The following is a 13,684-nucleotide window of genomic DNA, read 5'->3' as shown; positions in this document are numbered from 1 at the left end:
TTTATCTCTCTCCCTCCTCCTCTCTCTCTCTCCCCACCTCTCACTCCCTCTTCTCTTATTGTATCTCTCTCCCCCTCCTCTCTCTCTCTCCCCCCCTCTCACTCCCTCTTCTCTTATATTATCTCTCTCCCTCCTCCTCTCTCTCTCTCCCCACCTCTCACTCCCTCTTCCCTTATTGTATCTCTCTCCTCTCCTCCTCTCTCTGTCTCTCTCTCTCTCTCCCCACCTCTCACTCCCTCTTCTCTTATTTTATCTCTCTCCCTCCTCCTCTCTCTGTCTCTCCCCACCTCTCACTCCCTCTTCTCTTATTGTCTCTCTCCCTCCTCCTCTCTCTCTCTCCCCACCTCTCACTCCCTCTTCTCTTATTTTATCTCTCTCCCTCCTCCTCTCTCTCTCCCCACCTCTCACTCCCTCTTCTCTTATTATATCTCTCTCCCTCCTCCTCTCTCTCTCTCTCCCCACCTCTCACTCCCTCTTCTCTTATTGTATCTCTCTCCCTCCTCCTCTCTCTCTCTCCCCACCTCTCACTCCCTCTTCTCTTATATTATCTCTCTCCCTCCTCTTCTCTCTCTCTCTCCCCACCTCTCATTGTATCTCCCTCTTCTCTTATTTTATCTCTCTCCCTCCTCCTCTCTCTCTCTCCCCCCACCTCTCAGTCCCTCTTCTCTTATTGTATCTCCCTCCCTCCTCCTCTCTCTGTCTCTCTCTCCACCTCTCATTCCCTCTTCTCTTATTGTATCTCTCTCCCTCCTCTCTCTCTCTCTCTCTCTCTCTCTCTCTCTCCCCACCTGTCACTCCCTCTTCTCTTATTTTATCTCTCTCCCTCCTCCTCTCTCTGTCTCTCTCCCCACCTCTCATTCCCTCTTCTCTTATTGTATCTCTCTCCCTCCTCTCTCTCTCTCTCCCCCCACCTCTCACTCCCTCTTCTCTTATTTTATCTCTCTCCCTCCTCTCTCTCTCTCTCTCTCTCTCCCCACCTCTCACTCCCTCTTCTCTTATTTTATCTCTCTCCCTCCTCTCTCTCTCTCTCCCCACCTCTCACTCCCTCTTCTCTTATTTTATCTCTCTCCCTCCTCTCTCTCTCTCTCCCCACCTCTTACTCCCATCCAGGTCTGGGTGACGTCTGCATTCACCGACTCATGTCTACTGGGTACATACAGTAGAGTACAGTATGGCTCAACAACGTCCACTGAAACAGAGTAAGCCACTGAGGTGGGAGACACTGCAGTGCTTTCCATGTTCTCTGCCTCCAGGGGGTGTGTTCTAATAGTGTCCTTACATCAACCTCCGTGAAAATAGTCTGACAACATCACAGCTGTCCACGAGCTTTATGGAGTTGATCCCACGTCTGAACAGTCAAGGGGTCAAGCATAACTATTTTGGGGTCACCTCCATACAATTAGGTCACCTCTGACCCTACAGTACATCACACTGCCCAGACAAGCCAGAGCTTCTGTAACCTGCCTCCTGATGTATAGGCTGATAACTGTTGCAAATACCAATCATCAACATCACAGAAGTATGAAAAGAGAGACTTACCGGAGTTTCTACATGCTTCAACGGCAGCTGAGGAGTCGCCGGCTGAAGGGAGAGAGAGATGGAGATCAGGTGAGTATATATCAATCTTTGTTTCTCCTTTATCAATCCATGCAGGTTCATCTGATTCAATCACTTTGTCAAGAGAGACGAGGTCCAGACCTGGTTGTGCTACTCACCCGTGAATTAAGTGAAGCAACTGACCTCTGTCACATCGAATGGTAGAACAGAGACAGGGAAAAGAGCAAGAGAGAGAGAGGAAGGGAGAGAGATAGAAAGAGAGGAAGGGAGAGAGATAGAAAGAGAGGAAGGGAGAGAGATAGAAAGAGAGGAAGGGAGAGAGACAGAAAGAGAGGAAGGGAGAGAGACAGAAAGAGAGGAAGGGAGGGAGATAGAAAGAGAGGAAGGGAGAGAGACAGAAAGAGAGGAAGTGGGAGAGATAGAAAGAGAGGAAGGGAGAGAGACAGAAAGAGAGGAAGGGAGAGAGATAAAAAGACAGGAAGGGAGAGAGATAGAAAGAGAGGAAGGGAGAGAGACAGAAAGAGAGGAAGGGAGAGAGACAGAAAGAGAGGAAGGGAGAGAGACAGAAAGAGAGGAAGGTAGAAAAAAAGACGGAAAGAGAGGAAGGGAGAGAGAGACAGAAAGAGAGGAAGGTAGAAAAAAAGACGGAAAGAGAGGAAGGGAGAGAGAGACAGAAAGAGAGGAAGGGAGAGACAGAGACAGAAAGAGAGGAAGGGAGAGAGACAGAAAGAGAGGAAGGGAGAGAGACAGAAAGTGAGGAAGGGAGAGAGAAAGAGAGGAAGGGAGAGAGATAGAAAGAGAGGGAGGGAGAGAGACAGAAAGAGAGGAAGGGAGAGAGATAGAAAGAGAGGAAGGGAGAGAGATAGAAAGAGAGGAAGGGAGAGAGGAAGGGAGAGAGACAGAAAGAGAGGAAGGGAGAGAGAGAAAGAGAGGAAGGGAGAGAGATAGAAAGAGAGGGAGAGAGACAAAAAGAGAGGAAGGGAGAGAGATAGAAAGAGAGGAAGGGAGAGAGACAGAAAGAGAGGAAGGGAGAGAGATAGAAAGAGAGGAAGGGAGAGAGGAAGGGAGAGAGACAGAAAGAGAGGAAGGGAGAGAGAGAAAGAGAGGAAGGGAGAGAGATAGAAAGAGAGGGAGAGAGACAGAAAGAGAGGAAGGGAGAGAGATAGAAAGAGAGGAAGGGAGAGAGACAGAAAGAGAGGAAGGGAGAGAGATAGAAAGAGAGGAAGGGAGAGAGACAGAAAGAGAGGAAGGGAGAGAGATAGAAAGAGAGGAAGGGAGAGAGACAGAAAGAGAGGAAGGAGAGAGATAGAAAGAGAGGAAGGAGAGAGACAGAAAGAGAGGAAGGGAGAGAGACAGAAAGATAGGAAGGGAGAGAGATAGAAAGATAGGAAGGGAGAGAGACAGAAAGAGAGGAATGGAGAAAAAGAAAAGCAGCTGTGAAGGTTCTTTTATAGAACTCTCTCCTCCCTGAACACTGTTAATGATCCACCTGAGACACACCGCCATTCCATTAACCCTGAGAGGAGAACATGAGGGCCTTGGGCCTGCTCACACACACACACACACACACACACACACACACACACACACACACACACACACACACACACACACACACATGCACACACACACACACACACACACACACACACACACACACACACACACACACACACACACACACACACACACACACACACACACACACACACACACACACACACACACACACACACACACAGACATGCACGCATGCACACACACACACACACACAGACACACACACGCACGCATGCACACACAAACACACACACACACAGACATGCACACATGCACGCATGCACACGTGCACGCACACGCACTCCCTGCTAACACGTACATCATTTGTTGCTGTGTGTGTGCAATCAGATTAAGTGTGTGTGTGTTTCTGTAGAAGCATCAAGTATCAGAAAACAGTGTGTGTGTGCGTGTGTGTGTGTGTGTGTGCGTGTGCATCATCAAACAGTGTGTGTAGATGCATCAGTAAACAGTGTGTGTGTAGATGCATCAGTAAACAGTGTGTGTGTAGATGCATCATCAAACAGTGTGTGTGTGCAGATGCATCAGTAAACAGTGTGTGTGTGCAGATGCATCAGTAAACAGTGTGTGTAGATGCATCAGTAAACAGTGTGTGTAGATGCATCAGTAAACAGTGTGTGTGATGCAGATGCATCAGTAAACAGTGTGTGTGTAGATGCATCAGTAAACAGTGTGTGTAGATGCATCAGTAAACAGTGTGTGTAGATGCATCAGTAAACAGTGTGTGTGTAGATGCATCAGTAAACAGTGTGTGTAGATGCATCAGTAAACAGTGTGTGTAGATGCATCAGTAAACAGTGTGTGCAGATGCATCAGTAAACAGTGTGTGATGCATAGATGCATCAGTAAACAGTGTGTGTGTAGAGATGCATCAGTAAACAGTGTAGATGTAGATGCATCAGTAAACAGTGTGTGTAGATGCATCAGTAAACAGTGTGTGTAGATGCATCAGTAAACAGTGTGTGAAGCATCAGTAAACAGTGTGTAGATGCATCAGTAAACAGTGTGTGTAGATGCATCAGTAAACAGTGTGTGTAGATGCATCAGTAAACAGTGTGTGTGTAGATGCATCAGTAAACAGTGTGTGTGTAGATGCATCAGTAAACAGTGTGTGTGTAGATGCATCAGTAAACAGTGTGTGTAGATGCATCAGTAAACAGTGTGTGTAGAAGCATCAGTAAACAGTGTGTGTAGATGCATCAGTAAACAGTAGTGTGTGTAGATGCATCAGTAAACAGTGTGTGTGTAGATGCATCATTAAACAGTGTGTGTAGATGCATCAGTAAACAGTCTGTGTAGATGCATCAGTAAACAGTGTGTGTAGATGCATCAGTAAACAGTGTGTGTAGATGCATCAGTAAACAGTGTGTAGATAGTAAACAGTGCATCAGTAAACAGTGTGTGTAGATGCATCAGTAAACAGTGTGTGTAGATGCATCAGTAAACAGTGTGTGTGTAGATGCATCAGTAAACAGTGTGTCTAGATGCATCAGTAAACAGTGTGTGTAGATGCATCAGTAAACAGTGTGTGTAGATGCATCAGTAAACAGTGTGTGTAGATGCATCAGTAAACAGTGTGTGTAGATGCATCAGTAAACAGTGTGTGTAGATGCATCAGTAAACAGTGTGTGTAGATGCATCAGTAAACAGTGTGTGTAGATGCATCAGTAAACAGTGTGTGTAGATGCATCAGTAAACAGTGTGTGTAGATGCATCAGTAAACAGTGTGTGTAGATGCATCAGTAAACAGTGTGTGTGTAGATGCATCAGTAAACAGTGTGTGTGTAGATGCATCAGTAAACAGTGTGTGTAGATGCATCAGTAAACAGTGTGTGTGTAGATGCATCAGTAAACAGTGTGTGTAGATGCATCAGTAAACAGTGTGTGTGTAGATGCATCAGTAAACAGTGTGTGTGTAGATACATCATTAAACAGTGTGTTTAAGTCAATATTGAAACAGGGAGATTGATAGCAGTTAACTCTCCATCAGTCTAACATGCTCCTCATAGGAGTGGGCATCAGGACATGATGATGAAAACATAAAAACCCACTCCAAACCATTGAAATGAGCAGGTTTATTGAGTGTTTACATTTGTATCATGTCTTATGGTGTCCCACTCTCATAGCTACAGAACTATCTTTAGGGAAAGCATGCTACCATGCTACAAAGGCATGGGAGGGAAAAAATGCAGAAGGCTCAAAATAAACATCTGTAGCACTGTTTTAAAAGCCATGGGAGTCAAAACAGACACAGCCCACAGGGAATCAGCACAAATGTGTGGATGTGGACTGTTTGGATTAGTAGAACATTCGGTCGTGACCAGGGGTTGGGGTCAATTCCTTTTCAAGTCAGTCAATTCAGAAAGTCAACAGAAATGCCAGTTCTAATTCCCAACGCTTCTCTGGGAGACCAACATGGAATTAGAATTTGTACATTTCAGTTTACTTCCTGCACTGAAATGGAATTGACCCCCTCACCATGGCACTCAAAGTGGCTTAATGCAGAAACGGTTTGTCATGAAGTCAAAGCACCAGACTATTTTTTGCCTCCCTGACGCAAGACAAGGTGCTGTGGACTAGAGCACCCTCTAGGGGACAAAAAGTAGCATTACACCGCTTTTTATTTCTCTCATCTCACCCAAGGAGGATCAGTGGACGGCTAAAGGAGGGAGGGAAGGAAGGAAGGACAGAGGGAAGGAAGCCATTCAAGACATTTCAATACTATACGGACATAGCCCCAAGAATAGGTGAGTTGAACATGAACTTCTGACCCTGTGAGTGATTATTCTCAGAACAATCCCAGGACGTCACATAGACGTGAGTGAGGAGAACCTGGGATCACAACTCTGTTTGGTGTACCTTCACACGTCATACGTTCATAACACACACACACACACACACACACACACACACACACACACACACACACACACACACACACACACACACACACACACACACACACACACACACACACACACACACACACACACACACACACACACACACACACACACACACACTTTAACCGACGGATGGGGGTTTTCCATTACTATAGACTGTCAGAAGAATAACACACATGCTGAGAAACCACTCTGTATGTGACCCTGTGTAGAGATTACCCCTAACCAACCACTCTGTATGTGACCCTGTGTAGAGATTACCCCTAACCAACCACTCTGTATGTGACCCTGTGTAGAGATTACCCCTAACCAACCACTCTGTATGTGACCCTGTATAAAGATGACCACCTAACCAACCACTCTGTATGTGACCCTGTATAAAGATTACCGCCTAACCAACCACTCTGTATGTGACCCTGTATAGAGATTACCCTCTAACCAACCACTCTGTATGTGACCCTGTGTAGAGATTACCCTCTAACCAACCACTCTGTATGTGACCCTGTGTAGAGATTACCCCTAACCAACCACTCTGTATGTGACCCTGTATAGAGATTACCCCCAACCAACCACTCTGTATGTGACCCTGTGTAGAGATTACCGCCTAACCAACCACTCTGTATGTGACCCTGTATAAAGATTACCCCTAACCAACCACTCTGTATGTGACCCTGTATAGAGATTACCCTCTAACCAACCACTCTGTATGTGACCCTGTGTAGAGATTACCCTCTAACCAACCACTCTGTATGTGACCCTGTGTAGAGATTACCCCTAACCAACCACTCTGTATGTGACCCTGTATAGAGATTACCCCTAACCAACCACTCTGTATGTGACCCTGTGTGAGATTACCCCAGATTACCGCCTAACCAACCACTCTGTATGTGACCCTGTATAGAGATTACCCCCTAACCAACCACTCTGTATGTGACCCTGTATAGAGATTACCCCTAACCAACCACTCTGTATGTGACCCTGTATAGAGATTACCCCTAACCAACCACTCTGTATGTGACCCTGTGTAGAGAATACCGCCTAACCAACCACTCTGTATGTGACCCTGTATAGAGATTACCCCCTAACCAACCACTCTGTATGTGACCCTGTGTAGAGATTACCCCCTAACCAACCACTCTGTATGTGACCCTGTGTAGAGATTACCGCCTAACCAACCACTCTGTATGTGACCCTGTGTAGAGATTACCCCCTAACCAACCACTCTGTATGTGACCCTGTATAGAGATTACCCCCCTAACCAACCACTCTGTATGTGACCCTGTGTAGAGATTACCCCCTAACCAACCACTCTGTATGTGACCCTGTGTAGAGATTACCCCCTAACCAACCACTCTGTATGTGACCCTGTATAGAGATTACCCCCTAACCAACCACTCTGTATGTGACCCTGTGTAGAGATTACCCCCTAACCAACCACTCTGTATGTGACCCTGTGTAGAGATTACCCCCTAACCAACCACTCTGTATGTGACCCTGTATAGAGATTACCCCCTAACCAACCACTCTGTATGTGACCCTGTGTAGAGATTACCCCCTAACCAACCACTCTGTATGTGACCCTGTATAGAGATTACCCCCTAACCAACCACTCTGTATGTGACCCTGTATAGAGATTACCCCCTAACCAACCACTCTGTATGTGACCCTGTGTAGAGATTACCCCTAACCAACCACTCTGTATGTGACCCTGTATAGAGATTACCCCCTAACCAACCACTCTGTATGTGACCCTGTGTAGAGATTACCCCTAACCAACCACTCTGTATGTGACCCTGTATAGAGATTACCCCTAACCAACCACTCTGTATGTGACCCTGTATAGAGATTACCCCCTAACCAACCACTCTGTATGTGACCCTGTATAGAGATTACCCCCCTAACCAACCACTCTGTATGTGACCCTGTATAGAGATTACCCCCTAACCAACCACTCTGTATGTGACCCTGTGTAGAGATTACCCCCTAACCAACCACTCTGTATGTGACCCTGTGTAGAGATTACCCCCTAACCAACCACTCTGTATGTGACCCTGTTTAGAGATTACCCCCTAACCAACCACTCTGTATGTGACCCTGTGTAGAGATTACCCCCTAACCAACCACTCTGTATGTGACCCTGTTTAGAGATTACCCCTAACCAACTACTCTGTATGTGACCCTGTGTAGAGATTACCCCTTAACCAACCACTCTGTATGTGACCCTGTGTAGAGATTACCACCTAACCAACCACTCTGTATGTGACCATGTGTAGAGATTACCCCCTAACCAACCACTCTGTATGTGACCCTGTGTAGAGATTACCCCCCTAACCAACCACTCTGTATGTGACCATGTGTAGAGATTACCCCCTAACCAACCACTCTTTATGTGACCCTGTGTAGAGATTACCCCTAACCAACCACTCTGTATGTGACCCTGTGTAGAGATTACCCCTAACCAACCACTCTGTATGTGACCCTGTATAGAGATTACCCCCTAACCAACCACTCTGTATGTGACCCTGTGTAGAGATTACCCCTAACCAACCACTCTGTATGTGACCCTGTGTAGAGATTACCGCCTAACCAACCACTCTGTATGTGACCCTGTATAGAGATTACCCCCTAACCAACCACTCTGTATGTGACCCTGTATAGAGATTACCCCCCTAACCAACCACTCTGTATGTGACCCTGTATAGAGATTACCCCCTAACCAACCACTCTGTATGTGACCCTGTATAGAGATTACCCCCCTAACCAACCACTCTGTATGTGACCCTGTATAGAGATTACCCCCTAACCAACCACTCTGTATGTGACCCTGTATAGAGATTACCCCCCTAACCAACCACTCTGTATGTGACCCTGTATAGAGATTACCCCCTAACCAACCACTCTGTATGTGACCCTGTGTAGAGATTACCCCCTAACCAACCACTCTGTATGTGACCCTGTGTAGAGATTACCCCCTAACCAACCACTCTGTATGTGACCCTGTTTAGAGATTACCCCTAACCAACCACTCTGTATGTGACCCTGTGTAGAGATTACCCCCTAACCAACCACTCTGTATGTGACCCTGTTTAGAGATTACCCCTAACCAACTACTCTGTATGTGACCCTGTGTAGAGATTACCCCTTAACCAACCACTCTGTATGTGACCCTGTGTAGAGATTACCACCTAACCAACCACTCTGTATGTGACCATGTGTAGAGATTACCCCCTAACCAACCACTCTGTATGTGACCCTGTGTAGAGATTACCCCCTAACCAACCACTCTGTATGTGACCATGTGTAGAGATTACCCCCTAACCAACCACTCTGTATGTGACCCTGTGTAGAGATTACCCCCTAACCAACCACTCTGTATGTGACCCTGTATAAAGATTACCGCCTAACCAACCACTCTGTATGTGACCCTGTTTAGAGATTACCCCTAACCAACCACTCTGTATGTGACCCTGTGTAGAGATTACCCCTAACCAACCACTCTGTATGTGACCCTGTTTAGAGATTACCCCCTAACCAACTACTCTGTATGTGACCCTGTGTAGAGATTACCCCTTAACCAACCACTCTGTATGTGACCCTGTGTAGAGATTACCCCTAACCAACCACTCTGTATGTGACCCTGTTTAGAGATTACCCCTAACCAACCACTCTGTATGTGACCCTGTATAGAGATTGCCCCTAACCAACCACTCTGTATGTGACCCTGTATAGAGATTACCCCTAACCAACCACTCTGTATGTGACCCTGTATAGAGATTACCCCCTAACCAACCACTCTGTATGTGACCCTGTATAGAGATTACCCCTAACCAACCACTCTGTATGTGACCCTGTATAGAGATTATCCCCTATCCAACCACTCTGTATGTGACCCTGTATAGAGATTACCCCTAACCAACCACTCTGTATGTGACCCTGTATAGAGATTACCCCTAACCAACCACTCTGTATGTGACCCTGTATAGAACATTACCCCTAACCAACCACTCTGTATGTGACCCTGTATAGAGATTATCCCCTATCCAACCACTCTGTATGTGACCCTGTAGAGATTACCCCTAACCAACCACTCTGTATGTGACCCTGTATAGAGATTATCCCCTATCCAACCAATCTGTATGTGACCCTGTATAGAGATTACCCCCTAACAACCACTCTGTATGTGACCCTGTATAGAGATTATCCCCTATCCAACCACTCTGTATGTGACCCTGTATAGAGATTATCCCCTAACCAACCACTCTGTATGTGACCCTGTGTAGAGATTACCCCCTAACCAACCACTCTGTATGTGACCCTGTATAGAGATGATCCCCTATCCAACCACTCTGTATGTGACCCTGTATAGAGATTATCCCCTAACCAACCACTCAAATGATGGTGATCTTAACCACTAGCCAATAGACAGATCTAATCATAAAGACAGCATATCATTATGGAACTCTCTGCCCTGAATGTAGTTAAAGGCCAGAGCCAGTCAAGTTAGAAACGCCATACATAGCTTTAGTAATTGAAAAGACAGACAGACAGACAGACAGACAGACAGACAGACAGACAGACAGACAGACAAAGACAGGCAGAGAGGCTGCAGTGAGAGGCCCTGTGAGTGTCTGTCTGTACCAAAAAGGGGTAGGGTGAAGTTAGACCTTAGACACTGATTTATGGTCAGTTTAGCATAAAGGTTAGGATACACACACACACACTAACACACACACACTGTGTACACACCGGCTTGGTAGGTGATCCGGTAGGTGCCACACATGCATCTGCAAGGACCTGTAGAGACAGAGAGAGGATCAGGTTAGGACACGAATCTCAGAATCCTCTATTTATCTGTCTGTCTATCTATCTATCTATCTATCTATCTATCTATCTATCTATATATCTATCTGACATTTTGGGCAGGAGATTGAGGGAAAGAGAGAGTGAGGGAGAGAGAGAGTGAGGGAGAGAAGAGAGAGAGTGAGGGGAGAGAGAGAGTGAGGGAGAGAGAGTGAGGGAGAGAGAGAGAAAGCAAGAGTGAGGGAGAGAGAGAGAAAGCAAGAGAGAGAGAGAGAGGGAGAGAGAGAGAAAGCAAGAGAGAGAGAGAGCGAAAGAGAGCATGAGAGAGAGAGCGAGAGAGAGCGAAAGAGAGAGAGTGAGAGAGAGAGAGCGAGAGAGAGTGAAATGGAGAGAGTGAGAGAGAGTGAAAGAGAGAGAGCGAAAGAGAGAGAGTGAGAGAGAGAGAGCGAGAGAGAGCGAAAGAGAGAGAGAGAGAGAGAGAGAGAGAGAGCGAGAGCGAGCGAAAGAGAGAGAGAGAGAGAGCGAGAGAGAGGTAGCGAAGAGAGAGAGCGAGAGAGAGGTAGCGAGAAAGAGAGAGAGAGAGAGAGAGAGAGAGAGAGAGAAAGAGAGCGAAAGAGAGAGAGAGGTGAGAGAGAGAGAGCGAGAGAGAGAGCGAAAGAGAGAGAGCGAGAGCGAAAGAGAGAGAGTGAGAGAGAGAGAGCGAGAGAGAGAGAGCGAAAGAGAGCATGAGAGAGAGAGAGAGAGAGAGAGAGAGAGAGAGAGAGAGAGAGAGAGAGAGAGAGAGAGAGAGAGAGAGAGAGCGAAAGAGAGCAAGCGAGAGAGAGAGAGAGAGAGAGAGAGCGAAAGAGAGCAAGCGAGAGAGAGAGAGAGAGAGAGAGAGAGGGATTGACATGTCTCTTGAATAGTACAGTATTTGCCAAATCACTCAGGACCTCAGAAATAGTCTAAGAGAATAAGAAAAATAAAGAATACAAGTAAACTGTTGGGAAAATACTGTCTGGTGGCAAATGTAAATGTAAATGGTGGCTGAACTACCTTCACCCCTTCCTCACACAACTATGACTATCATGTGGTCTAGATTTGATCAAACCTGCAACACAATTCTGATGACATTGATATCAAACAGTAAGAACAAGGAGGAGCATACCGATGCCATATCAATGAGATTGAATTGAGTACTGACTATATAATGGTATGTGTGTAATTGAGTACTGACTATATAATGGCTGTGTACAGGCACAGTAAGCTGTTCTGACAGCTGATGCTTAAAGTTAGAGAGGGAGCTATAAGTCTCCCGCTTCAGTGATTTTTGCAATTCGTTCCAGTCATTGGCAGCAGTGAACTGGAAGGAAAGGCGGCCAATGGAACTGTTGGCTTTGGGGATGACCAGTGGAATATACCTGCTAGACAGCGTGCTATGGGTGGGTGTTGCTATGGTGACCAGTAAGCTGAGATAAGGCGGGGCTTTACCTAGCAAAGACTTACAGATGACCTGGAGCCAGTGGGTTTACTATATAATGGTATGTGTGTAATTGAGTACTGACTATATAATGTTATGTGGGTTATGTGAGTATTGACTATTTAAATGGTATGCACGTAATTGAGTACTGACTATATAATGGTATATGTGTAATTGAGTACTGACTATATAATGGTATATGTGTAATTGAGTACTGACTATATAATGGTATATGTGTAATTGAGTACTGACTATATAATGGTATATGTGTAATTGAGTACTGACTATATAATGGTATATGTGTAATTGAGTACTGACTATATAATGGTATATGTGTAATTGAGTACTGACTATATAATGGTATATGTGTAATTGAGTACTGACTATATAATGGTATATGTGTAATTGAGTACTGACTATATAATGGTATATGTGTAATTGAGTACTGACTATATAATGGTATATGTGTAATCGAGTACTGACTATATAATGGTATGTGTAATTGAGTACAGGCATTATAATTCCGTTAGGAAAATCCTTGGTTCATAGACTAGTTAAATTGCTCAATGACTCCATCACTGTATGAGACACAAGCACTAATACATATTGTATCCCCCATCCTCCACACACACACACGCACACACACACACACACACACACACACACACACACACACACACACACACACACACACACACACACACACACACACACACACACACACACACACACACACACACAGAGACACACACACACACACAGAGACACAGACACACACACACACACACAGACACACACACACACACACAGTGCAGTCAGGGGTTATAATGTCAGTGAGTACAGCTGAGAGAGAGAGAGCCATTGGTTTCAAAGTCAGTGTATCTGCCTCAGGTCCTAATGAAGCTCCGCTGGAATAATAGGATTAGTGGTCTTCACTGCAGAACCAAAACACATCACACACCATCACACACCATCACACGCAGAACAGACAAAGATAATAAACAGAACAGACAAAGAGGGAGGGAGGGAGGGAGGGAGAATGAAGGAGGGAAGAAACAGGGAACAGACAAAGAGAGGGAGGGAGGGAGGGGGGAGGGAGGGAGGGAGGGAGGGGAGGGAGGGAGGGAGGGAGGGAGGGAGGAGGCAGGGAGGGAGGGAGGGAGGGAGGGAGGGAGGCAGGGAGGCAGGGAGGCAGGGAGGGAGGCAGGAGGGAGAGGCAGGAGGGGAGGCAGGAGGCAGGGAGGGAGGCAGGGAGGAGGCAGGGAGGGAGGCAGGGAGGCAGGGAGGGAGGCAGGGAGGGAGGCAGGGAGGGAGGCAGGGAGGCAGGGAGGGAGGCAGGGAGGGAGGGAGGGAGGGAGGGAGGGAGGCAGGGAGGGAGGGAGGGAGG

The 13,684-nt window shown here is 46.3% G+C and overlaps 1 protein-coding gene across 1 annotated transcript in view; it reads right to left on the bottom strand.

Annotated features, from left to right (window-relative positions):
* Window positions 1–13,684, bottom strand: part of LOC118375881 (tensin-like) — a 337,660-nt gene that overhangs the window by 79,067 nt on the left and 244,909 nt on the right. The window contains exons 4-7 of the mRNA XM_052513966.1: window positions 10,785–10,832; window positions 5,774–5,794; window positions 1,716–1,742; window positions 1,540–1,581 (exon numbers count right to left, since the gene is read on the bottom strand). Coding sequence (XP_052369926.1) covers window positions 1,540–1,581; window positions 1,716–1,742; window positions 5,774–5,794; window positions 10,785–10,832 — 138 coding nt within the window. The remainder of the gene's footprint in view (window positions 1–1,539; window positions 1,582–1,715; window positions 1,743–5,773; window positions 5,795–10,784; window positions 10,833–13,684) is intronic.

The sequence above is a fragment of the Oncorhynchus keta genome, unplaced genomic scaffold (genome assembly GCF_023373465.1).
Source record: "Oncorhynchus keta strain PuntledgeMale-10-30-2019 unplaced genomic scaffold, Oket_V2 Un_scaffold_14384_pilon_pilon, whole genome shotgun sequence".
Lineage (NCBI taxonomy): Eukaryota > Metazoa > Chordata > Actinopteri > Salmoniformes > Salmonidae > Oncorhynchus > Oncorhynchus keta.
The sequence above is the reverse complement of the archived record's forward strand: the minus strand, read 5'-3'. Positions and strand labels throughout refer to the sequence as shown.